The sequence below is a fragment of the Dermacentor andersoni genome, chromosome 3, assembly GCF_023375885.2.
Source record: "Dermacentor andersoni chromosome 3, qqDerAnde1_hic_scaffold, whole genome shotgun sequence".
NCBI classification, from domain to species: Eukaryota; Metazoa; Arthropoda; class Arachnida; order Ixodida; family Ixodidae; genus Dermacentor; species Dermacentor andersoni.
This window is the reverse complement of record NC_092816.1, coordinates 89,302,558-89,321,742: the sequence shown is the minus strand read 5'-3', so window position 1 is coordinate 89,321,742 and position 19,185 is coordinate 89,302,558. Positions and strand designations below refer to the sequence as shown.

Sequence of the window (19,185 nt, the reverse complement as noted above, 5' to 3'; positions counted from 1 at the left end):
ACCACGTCAATGCATTTGTGAATGTGAGCATTTGTGAATGTGAGGTAAAAAGCTGCGAAACAGCAGCTTGACTAGCCATACATACCCGTAAATAAGGTAGTGACAGGATATGTGCAGTCGGAGTTTACAGCTTACGGACCACAGTATCTATGAGAACGCCTATATACCCGCACGCAAAGAGGCACGCAGCCTCTTTACGGCCTACAGTGAGAAACTGCTCTTTTACTGTTATTTATCTTTTGTACAACGAAGGAATCAAATTTCCTATTTATAACTTACTCGTTGTGCACTTCTATCTTTTCACACTTCTATGCCACCGTTTCACTGACCCAAGTACACACAAGATAGATTTGAATTCAGCGCCAAATCATTTGTGTTCTGCCCTCTGGCGGATGCGACCAGCGGGCACTGGCTGTGTTTTATAAGCCGCGCTTTGCTCCGAATCGCAGTGTACGCAGACATTCCTAATCTGTAACAACGTACTCAACTCTCATTCAAACCAAGCAACCTCTACTGACCTCGGATGCTGCCACATCTGTTGCCAGTGTGACTCAACAGGTGGTGCAGGGGTCGCGTGGTCCAGCCGTAGCCGCCCGCCCGTCGCCTGTCACCCACTCCCGCAGCTGAATGCGTGTGCTTTCAGATCATGGCGAAGCCGAGTGCTGTTGACAGCAACGGCATGGGTCAGCTGGAAGCGGACGTGACTAACGCGATATGGCACGCTTTCGACACGCTCGGCGATGGCAACTCGGGCAAAGTGGCCAAGTCTCGCCTCAAGGTAGGCAATTATCAAACGAGTGTGCGCGCCGTAATACAATGTGCCTGTGACTCACGAAAACACGACAAAAAGACGCCCACACCGCGTCTTTTGTCGCGTTCTCGTTATTGTGAGGAACCCAAGATTCTCGTTTTCTATGCGGGTCTCCGTTCTTGTGCCAATATAACCGTTCAAACCCCCGTGGTAGCGCGCGTTGTCCAGTGAACCGTGCCGAACCGTTAGACGCGACCATGCATTGCGCTACCGCGCTGCTCCGGATTTGCTTCATTGACAGCAATAAAAAAAAACTGAATGCCTTGGGTGGCGGATGTCGCTAGCGGGTTACCACACACGCTGCCCGGCTCGGTGTCGCTGATGTCATTTCTTGATATAACGTTTCTAGCAACGGTGGCAAAAGTGACCGGGTATACGACATGCACGTAGGCGACATTGAAAATCAAGATGAAACGATTAGAACGAGACCGTCCGTGCGTGTGATACAAATCACGGGTGGGAGGTCGCACGCAGCCTACGAGATTCTCGCGCTGCTTTCATTGCCCCAGTTTAAACCGGCGAGATGCGTTGGTTGACGCGCGGTTTCAATCTGTGCTCTCGCTTTCTAAAGTGCGGGCGGCAGTGCACGCTTGCCGCGCACCAACATGCGTTGGTTGGTCGCTGAAGGCAGGTAATGCCTGCAGGTTGAACACCTGTGTATGACCGAACGAGGACCTCGCGTCACCTCGCGTAGTTTTGTTTTCATTGTCCGGCGACGGATGGCAAGCGCTGCGATGCCGCGAGCATCGTTAAAAATATCGTTTGGGCTTGGCAGATTGAACTGCTCGTGCTTTCATGTTGAGGCAGCTGTGCGTCCACAGAAGTGAAGACTGTTGTTGAACTAAACAGTTGTAAATACAGCATGCTAGATCAGCAGTGATGCGAATTTTCTATTTCTGTGAGGTATCACTCGAAGTTGTTTGTGGGGTCCAGCGAATGACTTCAACAATGGAATAGATGTCAACACCTAACTTGCGTAAACTTGGATCGCACATGCGACTTGTGAACTTGAACTGTGTTTGCCGCACAAATTTTCCCCTGTACATTGTGTTGTGATGCCACCTGTGTTTACACACTGCTGTGTCGGCGACTCTGGCGGGCGGATGCACATTCCTTTTTCTACAGTAACAAAACAAAGAGCAGGATAGATGTACGTGTAGCAATCTGTATTGAATCACTGCTGGCTTGTCTGACAGGCAGGATGTATGGGGCCATGAGGGGAAGTGGAAGTGTTCAAATTGCCTTACTTAGCTTCAAAGGAAGGCATTCCGTCGCACAAGCCAGTTGCACTATCAGACGACCTAACAGTTTTTTAGCTGAAGCAAATTCTGAAACTTTAACCTTGACCAATCGGTAACAACAACAAAAAAAATAGTCGGGAGTGTCGCGCATTAAGCTAAGCCACTTAATGTTGCCTTTTTCTTGATTTACTCTACAAAGGCTTCTCACTACAGAAACTCAATTGTCCGAAATGTTTTTGTTACGAGGTTTTAAGTAATCTCTTGGCATCCCCCTTTCTTTTCTTTTTCGTGAACTTTTCTAAATTAGGTGTTTACATCAAGTTTGGGAACAGTCCTTGGTTACACAAGGGCAGAGGCAGCGCTGGAAGAATACTGCAGCACCCGAGAACTGCAGTTCGAACAGTACATGGTGTATTTACTGAAGGAGCTGTTTCAAGGTCTGCCCAGTACTCTTGACCTCAAGACAATTAAAAAGTAAGTTAAGGAGCAGCACTGTACCAACAAGTTGTACTTGTAGAGAGTCGTCTTGTTGGTTACCGGCACTCTATATAAGGATTGTGTATTCACTGTAGCATTGTTGATTTGCTTCTTACCTATTTTGAGAACGTGAAGTTGGACAAGTAGGCTGTCGATCTTGTTTCAGAACTTGGTCGTTGTCCTGAATTCCATAATTCAGGAGTCGTCTTTAGCTGAATGGCTTACAGTTGTTACCAGATAGAACACTGGTAATTTTAATGACAGCTGGAAATGTCAGTTTCAGGATTTAAAAAAATATATGTCCTGGAAATCCAGCATGCTTATTGCTAGGCTGCTGGAACAGTTATTTTATGACTGCTGTGCAGTGAATTTTGCATGCAGTGCAGTGAATGCAGTGTTGTGCATCCTTTCTTTGGAGGCACTGGCAGTCACAAAGCATACATGCATAACTGGAGTAACATCTGCAGAGATTCTATGGCTACCATAATGCTCAGGAAAAGTGGAAGAATGTAAGGATATAGAATGTTCTGATTTAAGATACTGTACTGGGAAAGATTAGGAGTTAAGGCTAACAGGGAATATACCAGTGGCGCAGCCAGAAATTTTTTTTTGGGGGGGGGGGAAGGGTGCTATCTAGCGTGACTGTCCTCCTCCTTCAGTTGTTGGACATGTGTGCAATCTCCATCCTGTCAAAAATTGATTTGCACTTGGATTGAGAGCGCTGTGGTGCCATAGCTGGAAGTGCCAGCTATGGCACTTCCAGCAGACCACAGTTCTGTTGTTGTTAGCTCAACCTTTAAGTGACACACAACCCTGTTTGACCAGCATGAGCAGAACTGTTTGATTAAGGAATCTTGTACACCGCATTCTTCACGTCGTCGTGCATGCGATTCGGTCACATATGTTGGTAGTCTGTACTTGGGGTGCTTCACGTTTGTGTAGGCCTTTGTGTGGTTTCTTTCGTAACTTTTTGCACACAAATCTGAGAGTGTGTGTATTCAGATCTGACGTGTGTGAAAAGTAGGTTTTCCGTCAAACATTTAGTCTCATTGAACACTTTTTTGTGGGGTGTGCATGTTTAACAACTGCAGCCTATTGAAAGCAACTTGTATTTTCACTATCGGATTGCTCGAGGGGGTACATGATTAAGTGAAATTTCGTATGGTTTCTGGCGACCTACAAATAATTCAGTTGCTGTGTCTTAGGCTCCTTTGTAGTTGCCCCCTAGAATCCAAGTACAAGCTGCTGTTGTTCGTTTAACATTTCTCGTTACTGTCTCCCAGATACCGGGACCACATTGAGGATGTGTGCTGGCTCGTCTGCAAGAAAAAGTACCTCGACCGGGAGTTTGTGGCATTCCCAGAGAAATGTGTTGCACAGCTGTTTCGGGTGTTCTGCTTTTTGGGAGAGCTGCGGACGTCTCAGAAGGACATGACAGAGGTCATCATGGTTGCAGAGGAAGTTGAAGAGGTTAGTTTTGCAATGGAACATCATGCAGAAGTGCTGCTTCTTCAATAGCAGATATGCCTGAGTGTGTCTGTCAAGAGGATGGAAATGTTTTTTGTAATCATTCATTCATGGGCTTGCGGGCATGTATGCTTGCACAAAAATGAAGGGGCTCACTTTTCGTGTAGATTCTGTTCTTTTGGTACCAGATATGTGTGCATTTGTCTTTATATTTACAATTCATATTTGTGTGCTGCTGTGTTGATCTATACGAATTGTCGATTCAGTGTTGCACGCATAAGTTGTTTGTGTGCCCCTGCATGTGCGTCTTCTTACTCGGTTGCAATGTAGACAAGGCTTTGATGAAAAATTGTCTGGTGAAAGAAGTTCATTGTTGAAGAAAACATATTACACCTGTCCATCCAGAAGTACAACATATACTGATATTTTTGTGCTTTGTACAGGTGCCTTGAGCACAAAAATGAAGTGCACAACAACCATAATGATTTGGGTACTGAATGACATCATATCTGTTAATTAATGTTGGGAAAGGGGGCCCTTGTTCTGGCAGTGGCTACAATTTTGTGTGCAACATTGTTATAATCAATTCTCATGCAAAAATATTACGATACAGAAAAACTGACCGCACTCAAAAGCTGACAAGCCACCTGTAGTGCATCGCCAGTGCAATGCTATAGCATATGCAAGCTGTCATGACTTACTGTGATTACGGAGACCAGCAGTGACTGAATGTAACCAGTGCAAGTGATGCATGTTTGTTGCTTTATGTATGTGGGAACCAAGCAAAGCATTGTTTAATGTTTTCAGGTGACAAGCACATTTGTGAAGGCCTTGGGAAAAGAATGGGACTCTCAAGATTTTCGTCAGCTTGCCACTCTGCTCCCCGTTTTCCACTTCCAATCTTTTCTCGCATTTCTTGAGACGCGTTACACGGCAGGCTCTGAGCCTTGCGGCCTTGTGGAAGCGTCTGCAGAGGTCTACGACATCTACGTGGGAGATGTCATCAAAAAGGTGACCCATGGCTTGGAAGCTTGGGGCCTACAATGCATCACTTCCATTCCTGTGACTGTTAGCAGCATGCTCTAGTAAATAGTTGTGGTAGAAGCTTCAAAGTGATAGTGTAGAGCAATGTCAGGTTACGCTAAGCATTATACATTGCCCGAGTTGTAGATGAGTCAGTCTAGTCCAAGGGTGGGAATCCTGTGCTAATTGAACAATTTTTATACTTACACAAATTGCTGCTCCTAAATTGCGCCGAAAATGTAAAGATGACAAATTGCACCGTGCTGTGCCAAAACAGCTTTGGCTCTGGCAGGCATCGGACAAATATTGCTGGTGTAGTGCGGGACATTGTGTGGTTGGTCTCGGAGGCCTTGTAAAAGTAGCTTTTGTGTTCTTTTCATATTCTGGGCATCAACAGCGACACCAGATTATTAGGTCCCCTGAATACAACTAAAGGCAGCAACATTCTTTTACCTTGCCGCCTGAACTAGCAAGTGAGGGCAAGCGACAAAATCAGGGGCTTATCCATGCCTCCCTGTTGGTGAAGCGGATTTATCTGGTTGTGCTGGCGCAGTTGCCACGGAAGGTAACGCAGAAGCATCTGCGCATTTCCAGCCGTACCTTTCGTTTTCTTGGTCTTTTTTGCTTTTGTTTTTACTCGCGTCAGCACCATGACACTTGCTGTTGATCGCACTGAGCAGCCCCACTATTGCAAATACTGATATCGCAGCAGCCACTAATGCTGCAACACACGATCGCCGCAATCAAATAGAGCAAACTAGAGCAGCGAGGGAAGGCACGTGGTGATGAGTGGATTCTTGGAAGGAGAGGTCAGCACAGGAGGAATGTCTCTACATTTAGCTTAATACTTCTGACACGTGGGCGAACTCAACTTCTTTGAAGTAAACCCTATTACTTTCGACACAGCTACCACGTGCAGCGGTTGCGCAAATGCGCAGTTGTTGCAAAATAAGTCAACTTCAGCACTCAGTGGTGTGTTTTGCTTATTTAGCTGTTGTAAATAAGGTGTGTCTGGTTTCTTTTTGCCAGCTCGAACTAGCGAATGAAAATGTGGGATTTTTTTCTGTCACTTGTGCATGCTCTGCCGGTAGCTTTTCATTCATTGCCACAGAATGTTGTCTGCAAGTATAGAGCCAGCCACGGTTTGTTAGACGTGTTCAATAGTTCGTGACAACGCTGCCACTACAAGCACCACTACACATGACACGTGCCATAACGCACGGCACGCGTCAGTCGCCACATTGCCCACATATTCTAGTTCACTGTAACACTGCGCCAACGAAACTGGATGGCAGGGAAAACATGCATACGAAGCTGCCTGAGGTGACTACTGCGAATACAATGATTTGACAGTGGTGACTTTTGCGATGAGGTCAGTAGCACGAGTTCAAAAGTGTGGCTGCAATAAATGTTTACTGGGAGACAAATTCGGCATCTACTAACTGTAAGAAACATTTTTGGATACAGTTAAATTATCAAGACTACAAAGTGTTTCGACAACTTTTTCTTAATGGGCTGTGCCATTACACCCCTATGGTAGTTCGAATATCTCCCTTTCTGCAAGAGACCCTTACCCCAAATTAGATACTCCTTTGTCGTGTGTCAGTCACCTTGTGTGAATGCCTCTTTAGTAGATCTCCCTTCGTCTAAGGACTTTGGAGTGCCCGTTTGTCACGAGTATTATTCAGGGGCTATGCACCCAGTCACTCACTTTGAACTCCAAATGTTAAGGTGCATCTATTGAGTCTAGTGAGTGGCAAAGCGAAGTCAGCCACATGCAGAAACTTTGTTTGAGCTAATTGGTGCTGTTGCATAACCTAAAAATGTTTTTGAATAAACCACTGTAATGTTCATTAACCCTAGCTCCTTCACATCTTCTACTGGAAACCACCTTCAGTCATCTCACCAACACTTAGTACAAAAATAATATAAAAAATGCCTTTAGGATGCTTTTCAACACTCTTCTAATACTGCAGAATGCCAGGTTTAGTTACTCTTACTACACTTAATTGAATGCATGCTCTAAATTAAAATTTACATGCTCCAAAGTCCTCTAATACTAAGATATGTGTGCTACAGACTGCTTCAAAATCAGAATTAGTGTGCTCCAAAACTGGTCCAGAATGAAGTTTTACCTGATACAGAAATCGCTACAGAATTACTTTGGGCATTCTGACCCCTGCTAGTCCTAACATGTTGTGAGGCTCGACAAGGTAGAAAAGGGGCAATAATGGAAGTCCAGTAGCGACTCCACCTTGGGGGAAAATTTCTGTGCCAGCTCTCCATGTTGTCATAGATTTTGTCAGTGTCTGGGGCGAGTAAATATTCTACTAATGTAATAAAAAATTGCGTTGCATTTGACTGTAGACAAATGCAGCGAATGGCAAGTCTTGGAATTGTTTCCTTCATGTAACTATAGCTGTGAAACATCAAATCTGTAACCTAACAGTGACATCATAAGTGTTGCAGCTTGGTGTGAGACTCTGAAGTTTGGCACTTGTTTTCACAGCTAATAATTACCATAACTCTTATCACTGATTAAACAGTTTTAGTAATATTCCCTACCAGTCTTGGGAGACCATTTGGTATTTCTGTTAGTGCCCCTTTAAAATCAACTATGGCATTCCTGCATCATGCACAAAATTTTGTAAAATTTAGTGTTATATGGCAAAGGTTCTGTGGTGTACAAAAACATTTATCTTTTACAGGGCTTGCTCAAAAAGAAAATGTCTACCTTGGGCCTCTGGTGGGAGATGTACTTTGTGCTACGTCCTCACAGTTTCACCTACTTTGGCACCAAGGAAGGGAGCCGCAAGAGTGGAGAGATCTGCATCACGTCACGCACGCGCGCTGAGGTATGGGAGCACACTTCTTGTTGGAAATCTGTCACTGTCAATTCGATATTTCAGACTGCCTTATTACTTATACATTTTCATGGCATTGTCTCTATCCGAAAAATCAGTGGGCTTGTCCATAGTCGGCCACCAGTGGTCACATTATTCTGCATAGTAGTCTGAGCGCAGTTTGAAGCTTTAATGAATAGCCATAATCCTACCTCATCTAAGGCCTACACCCCATAAAAGATCCAATAGTGCGGGCGTTTGTGGTGGTCTCATACCTCACAGGAGTACCGACCAATGTGGTTTTGGGCTTAGCGAGACAGAGGGCCACGTCAGCCGCCGTCTCGCATAATCTAGCACGCCACGATGCGTGCACTCAGGCCGCAAAAGCAGGACACCGAGTGCTGTGCACGCAAGGGAAACAGAGTATTGCACTAAGTTAACAGAAGCAGTTTATTTCTCTCCGGTGACAGCTAGTACTGCACAAACACCCAGTCCCGGGCTGGTGCAGGAATCAAAGGCACTCTCAACCGAAAGGCCAAATATACAGAAAGGGGCACTGCTAGCAGGTTGCTGCAGAAGAATGGGTGCCCGCGACACGCTGATAGGAAAAAAGTGTCCCCACGGCTATGCTGGTTGCTTGCTCTTGCAGTAACCAATGGGCCCACTCGCAAGAGCTAGGGCAATCGTCGTCATCTTGGGCCTCCGGTAAATGCGGCTCGGTGTAGTAATATGACCACGCATTTCATAAGGCACCGCTCTTCGCCATAGAGTTCAGAAAAGGAGCAATACAAGGCAAGCGCTCGCTATAGGTGCAAGAACTGCAGATGACTTGAAGTCCAAATGATGCCCGAACAAAGGGGCTGGTGCACGAGAGGAAAAACATAAAACTGGGTGATGTCCCAGACAGGTCCATCTTACGCTCGCTCTACCAATCGCGCCTGTTGTGCCGCCACTACTGCCGCAGCCGGCATTGCGAAGTGCCATTTTCTCAAACCGCTCCATGAGAAAAGCCAGCCCCAACAGCTCTCATGGGTGCAAGGAGAGAGGCGTCGGCACGACAGAACAGGTGACAGCCCACACAAAGGCGCCGGAGCTCATTTCCATCCCCACACCTTACACAAGTATATACAGTATATATAGGAGAACCTCATTTATACGTTTTGGAAAAAACCGTGAGAAAGAACTTACTAAATGGGAAAACATGCCATACGAAGTAACTAAGACAGACACCTACGTAATGCAAAGCGTTGCGCGGATCGTTGCAGCACAAGACACTGACGCGCGTCAATGTGGTGGTGCTCCGGCCGCTCGAGATGCGTTCTAAGGCGGAAGCCTTTAATGGCTCATTGTCAAGGTCATCTGCCATTAGCAGAAACTGTCACAGCTTTCCGGCCTCCTGGTTGGTCTCCTCTGTGTCGTGAAGTCACTGTCGCTAGGCACAGGTGTGCGCCTCCTGATTGGCTTGCGTGCGTGACGTCACTGTCGTCAAGTGCGGGTGTCGGGGTGGTTCGGCACTGCGCGGGATTACTCATCACATCGGCACACGGGGCAGCCATGTGTTCGACTGTGCACCCTGACGTCACTGTCGTCAGGCGCTTGAGGTGGCCTCCCGATTGGGCGTTGTGTGGCCTGATGTCACTGTCGTGAGTTGCACATGGCACCTGTCTGCTTGGGTGTGGTGTGGCGGCGGCGGTGGCGGTGGCGGCAGTTTACTTTGCGGTATTGTGTGGGAAGGATGCCTCATCTCATCAAACCAGTGTCTTCCAACACGCAACATGCGGCAGCCGCTGAACGCAAGCGGCGCTCAAGAGAGGCTGAGCGTGTACGTCTCGTGCATCAGGGCGGCGAGGCGCGTCCGACACCACAGAGTCCAGGGACACGACGGGCCAACGCAAGAGAGGCAGTGCGTTTGAAGCGACTCGCTGCATCTCCGGGTACCAAGGGAAATGAAGCTCGGAAGTGCCGTGACCGACATCTTGCCGCGGCAAGCCGAGCAAGTACAAGTCAATCGAATGAAGTGGATGATGAGGATGGCCGACTACACCCCGACACCACCATGAAAGACGCGTCTCCTCCTGATCCACAAACGGCGCTGCAACAGTTCGGCACTGCAAAGCAGCCATCCTGGATGTGGACCTACTAAAGCACAAGGAGTTCACCGGCCATGAGTTGCAAGCCGACATCCTCCCAGATGTCAGCTTTGAAATGATGGGCTCGGAAGACATCGAAACTATAGACATAAGCGTGAACGACGTTGCAGGCATTTAAAAACAAACAAACATTCACATAACAGTGTACGAGTTGTGTGCCTCCATGGTGTTTCCGACGCAACAAATCGCCATTGGCAGTGGCGTCAGGCTTCCGCCGTTCCACACTTTAGTCTCGACAAAGTGTCTTCCGTTTTTGTTGTTTTCCTACTGCATGGCGTTTTAAGAGAGCGACGGGAAATCGAAACGAAATCAAGCTGATGGGCAACGCCGGATGCTGCCAAAGTGCAATGTGATGCCCACGCCGTGCTGCCTGTAGCAGGGAATGGCGACAAATTTGGGCTATTGTCTACTGAAAACGTGCAGTATGCTACCAATGGCATTACGCACCACACGCTGTAAAACAGATAGGTGAAGATGCTTATCGCAATAGGTTTGGCGGCGATAGCTGTGAATGTGGCGTGCAATGACCGGGGTTGAGATTGGCTGATAGCAGAATAATACCCCTGTCACACGGTAAGATTTAATGTCATTCGAATCGAATGGCATTCGCATATAATGCCAATAATCGGGATTTACACTGGAAAATTTAATGTCATTCGAATGGAATGACATTTGCCATCGAATGAGTTAGGGGAACTCATTCGCATTCAATTTCGACCCGAATGTATACTCTTGACTGCAGATAGAACAGCGACATGCAACGCGAAAAAATAATGCGTGCATCAGCAAAGTCAGAAGATATTTTTTTAGACTTATAAAAAGGAATAGTAATTATTTTTGCTGCGATGATATTTTCACCATGGGCTGTGCTCAAGCGCTATTAGTCTTTGCATCAGGAGTCTGTTGCAGCGGTCAGCCATATGGGATATGTTGATCGAAGTGCTTTTAGTTGTGAATAATTGGCGTCAAAATGTTTTCATCTGTTTTAAAAGTACTCGCAAAAGTTCTTAAACGGGTTTAATAGGCACAAAATTTCTTTGAATTTCAAAAATTTTGTTCCAGATCGTCATTGCTATCATTTGCAAATGCCATTATATTTTACTGTGTAGCACCACAAGAGACCGAATGGCATTAAATCTTCCCATGTGACAGGGGTATAAGAAACTGTGCGTACCGTTGCTTTCACGTGAGACAGGTGGCCATATACTGTTCTCAATTGTGCGCGCTTTGCGCATTCTTCACATGGGACTAGCGGCTGGAAGTCATATACAATCGTAGTCTGCAGCAGAGAACAGTGGCGCGTTTCGCTTATCGCTTAACAAAAGCTTGCGCTCCGCTTCTTATGGCACCATGCGCTGTGAAAGCAGATAGGCGAAGATGTTTATCACAATAGGATTGGCGGTGATAGCTGTGAATGCCACGTACGACAACCCAGAGATTTGCTGCTACTGAAGTGAGAAACTGAGTGCGCGCCAGCGTTTTCACGTGAGAAGGGTGGGCGAGTTGTGCGGTGAAGCTGCTGCGGCAGGCAGCTATATACCGTTCTCGATCGTGTGTGCCTTGCATATTCTCTATTTACACGGGATCTAGCAGCCGGAAAACGTTATCATACGATCGTAGTTTGGCGACGTACTGAACATTGGTGCCGAAAAATCTTGTTTTCCGGGAACGTATGAACCGGTAAAAAAATTCATGTAACGCTAACGGGTCATTTGTGTTCTCGATTGTGAACATTGATGCCGAGTAATTGTACATGATGGGAACATATTAACGAGGTTCTACTGTACATTACACATGGGTGACACAAAGAAAAGACGTTTTTGGGCAGGTTTATGTAATTAGTACATGTTAGCGTGTTTCACAAAGGAAACAGTTTCTGACATAACTGTGGCATTGATCTAAGTAGAATGTGAGGCCTATGTGCATATGAACTTCATCCAGCCTTGCATCTGCAGTTGGAGTGTTTATGCCAGGGCCAACACGCTGTGATGTGCTTTCTATGCAGCCGGTTGGTGACACCTCTGCTAGGAAAGGGCATCGGTTCATGGTCACCACGGATGACAAAGTCGTGGAGCTCTCTGCCTCCGATTACAAGTCAAAGCTGCAGTGGATGTCAGGTATCCATTGCTCGATGTATTGCATCTTGCCATTCACTTTACTAAAGTCCACTAGCTTGTAGGATCTTCTGCAGTCAGACATTTGCCCTTGCTTAAAGCAGCCTTATTTCAAGCTTAATCCTTGTCCTAGATCCTGATTGTTGCCTAGAAGCAATTCGTGGTGCATTCCACTGGTTTACCTAGAACAGTTACTATAATACTAGAGATAGCTGACTAGTTTTTTCCCTTTCAAATTTCAATATGCCTCTAAAAATGTCAAGTTGTCCAGCTAGGAAGTTGCCACATGCACCCAATTCTGGTAATTATGTGTCATTTCCGCTGAGTAGGTTTTGTGATTGGCAATGTATTTGAGTGACTTCAGCATTTCTATATCTATTGTGTGTAGGGCTTGAAGTGCTAATCAAGCTGTACTCGGCAGAAAATGGAATCATCAGGCAAAAGAATAGTGATGCACGATGCTCACACAAGATGGCACAACTAGATTCGCTGACTTCACCCAGACAACCGAAGTGATGCAGCATGCCCATGAATCTTCTGTTGAATCCGCGCCCCTATGGTGGAGTCCCTCTGAAATGGCCAGTGTAGCATGCAAACATACACCAGGTGGATCAGTGGAATTCATCCCCATAGAGCAAACAACTTACTTTGAATCAGCCAGTGGAACTCGTTAGACACAAATCAATACCAATAAACAAATATATATAGGTAGATGCAGCTGGTACTTTGTTGCAGTTGATTGCCTTGTGTTACGCTTCACATACTCCAGCAATCCACCAACTAGCCTAACTAGGAGTTCTACTCCACAGTTGCATATGTACAGTTAAACCTCAGTATAACAATGTATTTCGCTTTTCATAACCTCTTGTCCATAGAACATCATGTAATTAGAGCCTCAATTCAACGAAGTGTTTGTATGCGATTTCAATGTAACAAAATTTCACATCCACAGCAAAGGAATGCCGAGACAATAAATGGGAACTTCCATGGATGCAGATCGTCAAATAATTGAAATACAAGAGGCTGCTTGCAGACGCACCTCTCAAATCGCGCGGTGCCACAAGAGTGACTGCCGAAGTGAAGCCGCATCATGTTCCGTATAAAGTCAAAGTGTGAAAAGATCCAATCACGTCCCGTGCACTTTGTGCTTGAGATGCGAGTGAAAGTGTGCGAGGTTGAGAAAGAAAGATGGTGGCTCCTCGCAGGGTGCCGCCTCCCCGGGCAAGCAAACGGAACGAGGGAAGGGGAGCTCACGCGCGATAGCGCGATCAAGCACGTGCGAGGGGAGGGGAGGGGAGGGGAGGGGTGGTGTAAGTTGGTGCGTATTGCGATTTCTGGCACATGTCTCGGCTGGGGCTACACATGGCTGTAAGCGTGGCTGAGTGCATATGCAGCCGCGCACCCTGCTTTATAGGTAATCTGTCGCGGGTGCAAAGAGTGGGCGTGCCAAGACAGCGTGGCATCATGTAAGCTGTCTTCCAGCACGTTTGGTATTGAAGGTTGCGTAATCTCAAGTTTCGGTGACCCATTGGAGCGAGAGGCAGACGAAGCATCCGCTCCCCGCTGCTGGCGCTTTTCATAATGGCGCCGTCCCAGTGCAGGCGATGTTATCAGCCATTTGGGTGAATTGTGCGTGAAAGCGTGCCTAGTTTCTCTTAATTCATACCGCCGATGTGGAGATATCGTTGACCTGGCATGAAACTGTATCGTTCGTCGCTGACTCGCCAATTCATCGAAAGGAATGGTTTTCTCATTCAAATTTGCTTTTTTTCAATTGCCCGATAATTTGGAAAATTCTGAGGTCCCTTTTCGTGTAATAACATCGATCGGTGACCATACTTACTTGCATAAAAGGTCGAATTTCAGTACAACGAAGTTTCAATATAACGAAGCGAATTGCCGATTTTACCTACTTCGTTTTACCGAGGTTTAACTGTTTTGGTAGATAAACAAGGCGTGTAATCTGTTTTCTCTGAAGGTAGGTTCTTGCTACATTCACAAGTGCAGTAAAGCTTCTTGGGCGAGTTGGTTGATGTGCATTGAAGCCATTGTAGTGCAAAGAAACACAGACAAAGAAGAGGACTGTGGTCTTCTTTTGTGTCCGTGGTGTCCTGTCCTCTTCTCTCTCCATGTTTCTTTGCGCTACAATGGCTTCAATAAATAAGTGCTGTTAAAGAATGATTGACATCTGTCTGTTTGCTACATGCAGCCATCCAGACAGCAGCGCAGCACTCATACACGTACCGCTCATACCAGCGCCACCTGGCTATCAAGCGCCGGAATGAGCGGCAGGCCTGTCACACCAGAAAGCAGGAAGAAGAGCGCCAGCGACTGCAGCATCTCGCTCAGCTTGAGAAGGAGAAAGAGGTACCATCTCTTGGCCTGCAGTATATTAGGCTGCACTTGACCAATGCACCTCTCTGAGCCGCTCTGGTTCAAATGTGCCATCACTTGCAGAAACAAAAGTAGCCCGCACTTGTTGCTTTGGCTCATAAGCTGTGCAGCACGCTCGTGCATGGCCAACCAGACAAGGGTAGTCAGGTTTTGAATATCCCAAGTGATGAATACCGCCAGAGCTTATGAAGTGTGTCAGTGCTGAAGGTACCGTATTTATTCGAATATAAGGTGAAGTTTTTTCCCAGAGTCCTTAGCATCAACATCAACCCCTCCTCCCACCCCCTTATATGCCACGCTGATAGATTCAGTTACTGCTTTAAATGGCGGCGGCAGTGCCACATTTATGGTGATTTTAAACGGTAGTGCAAAATGTACAAACTAATTTGGCAGGTGGGGCAGTGTCGTATTATTGTGTATATAGACTGCAGAAAAAGATGAGAAATATGTAACAGTAAAGGCGGAGTGCGAGTTATGTGTGAATTTTGCTTACAAGTGTGGCTTTAAGGCAGTGCGAATTTTGCGTTATATTGTGGCTTCGTGGCTTCACGGCGTGCATTGCCGTAAAGCTTCACCTCCAGAAAAAGTTCTCACCAGTCTGGTAGTTTTGTTATCTACCAGGGATCCTCACCCTCTGTGGACCTTGTTGAGGTGCATAATATGATGAACCTTTCTTGGGCCTCGATAGGCACAGCACTGAGAAAGTGTGCGACATTAGATTGACATTGTTGCTGCTACAGCTTGGGTGTAGAGTTCACAGACATATGTTCTGCAATCGTTTGCTCTACTAACAATCAACCTCTTAATCTTAGTGATCACATATTTTTTTTTTAACGTATACCGTACCACTGTAAGGTTAGTAGTGTTTCTCATCCCTGTTCTAAGCATGATGTTATGTTCAACTTCTGTGCTTTCACATTTCACAAACTGTCTGAACATCTCTCTTGCGCTTGCCGTCATTTCTCGCAGGCTCGACGAAAGGCAGAGGAGCAGCTCAAAAGTGAGCACCAAAAACGACAGGAGTTGGAAGCAGCCCAGCAGGAACTCGAACGCAAGCTCGAGGAAGAGCGGCAGGCCAAGAGGGATGAAGAGATTGTGAGGACCCTGCAGTCGAGGTATTCATCAGCACAGTCTTTCTCTATATGCTGCTACCCAGGAATTCGCACTGCCTCTTTAATCTATGCTCTCAGTTGTTTCAGCCATTGCTTGGAAGAAATTTGCACCTTTATATGGTGAAACAACACAAGTGCGCACATCTCGGGAAGAAAACTGGTAGCATACCTGCCAACTATTCCTAATTTTTCATAAAATGTACAAATTCGGTCCAGCTTATGATTTTACTGCAAAGCTGTTGGCCTCTAGTTGGTTGGGATTTTTCACGGCATTATCCTCAAGGAAAAAAAAAAAAAGCCTTCAGTGATTGAAGGGAAAGGTCAATACATTCTGTACACAGCATTTGTTTTAATAAATAACAAGCACAAAACAAGCATCCAAACCACGTAATTGATAAGGCGCTCCTGCTTACAATGCGAAGCAAGTAGTGCTCCCCAACGTTTATGGGTACTTTCCCAATTTCGCAACTCCTCCTCTCGAGCCATGCACGACTTGTTCCTAGCGACTGTAACGGCGCTGCGGTCAAGCTTTGCGCCAAGTGAGCTGCGCTGCTCTGCTTATATGTGCACGCTAATTGTGGGTGTTTGCGCTGCTTCTTGTGCTTGTAGCCGATTTTATTTTCTCACTGTGTGTGCCTTGTCACTGTTCTCGTGCATGTGGCTGGCGGTCAAGGCTTTTTGCGTCCTGTCCAAGTTCTATGCTCACAGAGAGACGAGTGCCTGCGACATGCGGGTCACCGAGTGTTGATATTGCGCGTGCACTTTAGTTTGTAGGCCCACTTTTTTTTTTGTCTCCCGAGGTAAACCTTATTACTGGTGCCATATTTCGCGTCACGTTATGGAACTTCACAGCATGCCAACATGTTTCGTGCCTGTTTCCATCAGCAGGTACAGGAAAGCTCCTACAAATGACACCTAATTCTCCCGCGGTCAGATCCGTTTTGTTACTTCAGAATTGGCAAGGAGCCATTTCCTGTGTGCAGAAAGGTTTGGGGGAAATCATGCAAGGTATCTGATGTGCAGTTTAAGGATAGTGACATAATCAAATCACATGTTACATGCCTGTCACATGCCACATGCATGTTACATAACGCGTCCAAAAATTGCATGCACGTTAGAATCGAGTACGACACTAAATCTGTGTTACTATATCGCCATTGTCATCTCAAAATGGCCTCCTCGTGCACACTTCAAGCCTAGCTTTGCTGGTTTGATGGTTTGCTGTATCAGCATGGAAATGCCAACTGGGAAGACATGCTGACTTCATACGATCACGTGTGTGGAGACGGATGGAAATCGTGCCACATCACGGGCGTTCAGAGTTGCTGAAACTTGCATGCGGGACTGACGCAAACAGGAGAGGCGTTCTACTGTGGCAGCTGCTGCGTACAGCATGGCCGCGCTGCTTCTATCTTGAAAGTGATCTGCGATGGAAACAGTCAAGGCATCTAGACACACCACGCCATGTTCTCGTCGCTTATTTGCATTGAAGCGAGAGGCCGCACAAAGGTCAATTCGCTCGCTCCTGCTACCACACTTTCTCACTTCATCGTTTTGATAGTTTCCGCAGTTTTCGAGTGAGACGTGTTCATGTTTGCTTGTGCGTCGTGTGGGACACCATGCTTGTTAATTTAGATATAAGCAAATGCTTAACAGTTGATACAGCTGATAAAACTACTATCCTTACTTTTTATCTTGCTGTCTACTAATTTGCTACCGCAATCGATGCTTCTCCTTTAGGGCGGAACTGCAACTTTCTTCATTTTATCGCAACTTTAGTGCATTGGGAGTAAATCTGTTTTTCCAAATGAGAGAAAGTTATGTTTCTGTATGAAACAATGAGATGCGCGGTACTGTAAAGGACTTTTCTTTTTGTAGGTTATGGTAAACGGCTGCGCATTACAATCGAGGGCACTTTTCTTTTCCTTTGTTTTTGGTCATGAAAAGCGGGTACGTGTTGCAATTGAGAGCGCGTTAGAATCAACTAAATACAGTAGTATCCGAAGTAAGTAAAAAAAATTTTAGACTCAACTACTGTATTGTGGACATCTGTGTAATGCGACGCCAGCGCGCGTCGACCTGGTAGTGCTCTAGCGGCCCGCCCGAGACACATCTTGTTGTTTCCTTTTTTCATGGTGTTTTAAGAGGGCGACGGGAAACCGAAACGAAATCGAGCTGGTGGGCAGTGCCGGATGCTGCCGAAGAGAAACGTGATGCCCACATCACGCCTCCTGCCGCAGGGAATGCGACGTGTTTGATTTATCGCCTACTAAAAGTGTGCAGTACACTAGCAATGGCGCTACGCACCACGTGCTATAATACACGCAGGTGAAGATGCTTATTGCGATAGGTTTGGCAGCAATAGCTGTGAATGTGGTGTGCGATGACCAGGGCGGAGATTTGCTGTTACCGGAACAGGAAACTGCATGGTCCCTCGTTTCCCTGTGAGATGGGCGGCTGTATACTGTTCTCGATCGCGCACACCTTGCACCTTTTCTTGTTCACATGGGATCTAGCGGCCAGAAAACTTATGCAACCGCAGTCTGTAGCAAGGAACGACCACATGCTTCGGTTATCGCCTATTAAAAGCATGCGCTACGCTTCCGACGGCACTGCGCGGTGTGAAAACAGATAGGCAAAGATGCTTATCGCAAAAGGATTCGCAGTGATCGTATTCCTAGGGGTGGGCAGTGCAGCGCGACCCGGACAATGGACAAAAGGAAGTTAATGATGAGAGTGCGCTCGTATCGTCCACTTCCTTTTGTCCTTCAACTCAGTCACGCTTCCCACCCCCTGGAGTATGTTCAGTCACCAACTCGCTCAGCTTGCCGTATTAATTTGGCGGTAATAGCAGTGAATGCCACATGCATCGACGCTGGAGAAGATTTGCTGGTACCGAAGTAAGAAACTGATTGCGGGCCGACATTTTCACTTGAGACAGGCAGGCGAGTACTGCAGTGAAGCTGCCATGGCAGGCAGCTGTGTACTGTTGTCGATCGCGTGCCCCTCCCACATTTTCTTGTTTACATGGGATCTAGAGGTCAGAAAACGTTATCAATCGATCGCAGTTTGATGACGTACTGAACGTTGGTGCCAAAAAATTTTGTTTTTCGGGAACGTGTGAACCGGTAAAAAATGACCATAACTCTATTGTGTCATTTTTGTGTTCTTGACTGCGAATGTTGACGCCAGGAAATTGTACGTAGCAGGAATGTGTCAATAAAGTTCTACTGTAACTGCTGCAACAAGGCTATTAACACAACATTTAAAAGATTTGAAGCACATTCAGATCGTGGGGTTAACTTACGATAGGTGAGTACACCAAGAAGATCCGGCACATGTACCAGCCTTCAAATTTCAACGGTGGGAAGCAAGACTCCTCTGCTTGGATATAGCCAGCTGATGTCTGAACAGGGCAGCAGTTGGTGCAAGTGGGCATGTCTTCCTTTAACTCGTGTTGTGTCGTGTCGTGTTTTGAACAGAAATTGCTGCTTATAAGCGTGCATATATATATTGTAGGAGTTGAGGACGGACTTTGCGATGAAAAAACTTG

General features: G+C 46.3%; 1 protein-coding gene across 1 annotated transcript in view; it reads left to right on the top strand.

Moving 5' to 3' along the window:
* Nucleotides 1–487: 487 nt before the first annotated feature.
* Nucleotides 488–19,185, top strand: part of LOC126542540 (switch-associated protein 70-like) — a 32,014-nt gene continuing 13,316 nt past the window's right edge. Inside the window, exons 1-8 of the mRNA XM_050189660.2 lie at nt 488–778; nt 2,360–2,526; nt 3,813–3,999; nt 4,804–5,007; nt 7,728–7,874; nt 12,018–12,129; nt 14,336–14,493; nt 15,490–15,635. Of these exons, the coding sequence (XP_050045617.1) occupies nt 647–778; nt 2,360–2,526; nt 3,813–3,999; nt 4,804–5,007; nt 7,728–7,874; nt 12,018–12,129; nt 14,336–14,493; nt 15,490–15,635 (1,253 nt within the window). The 5' untranslated portion in view covers nt 488–646. The remainder of the gene's footprint in view (nt 779–2,359; nt 2,527–3,812; nt 4,000–4,803; nt 5,008–7,727; nt 7,875–12,017; nt 12,130–14,335; nt 14,494–15,489; nt 15,636–19,185) is intronic.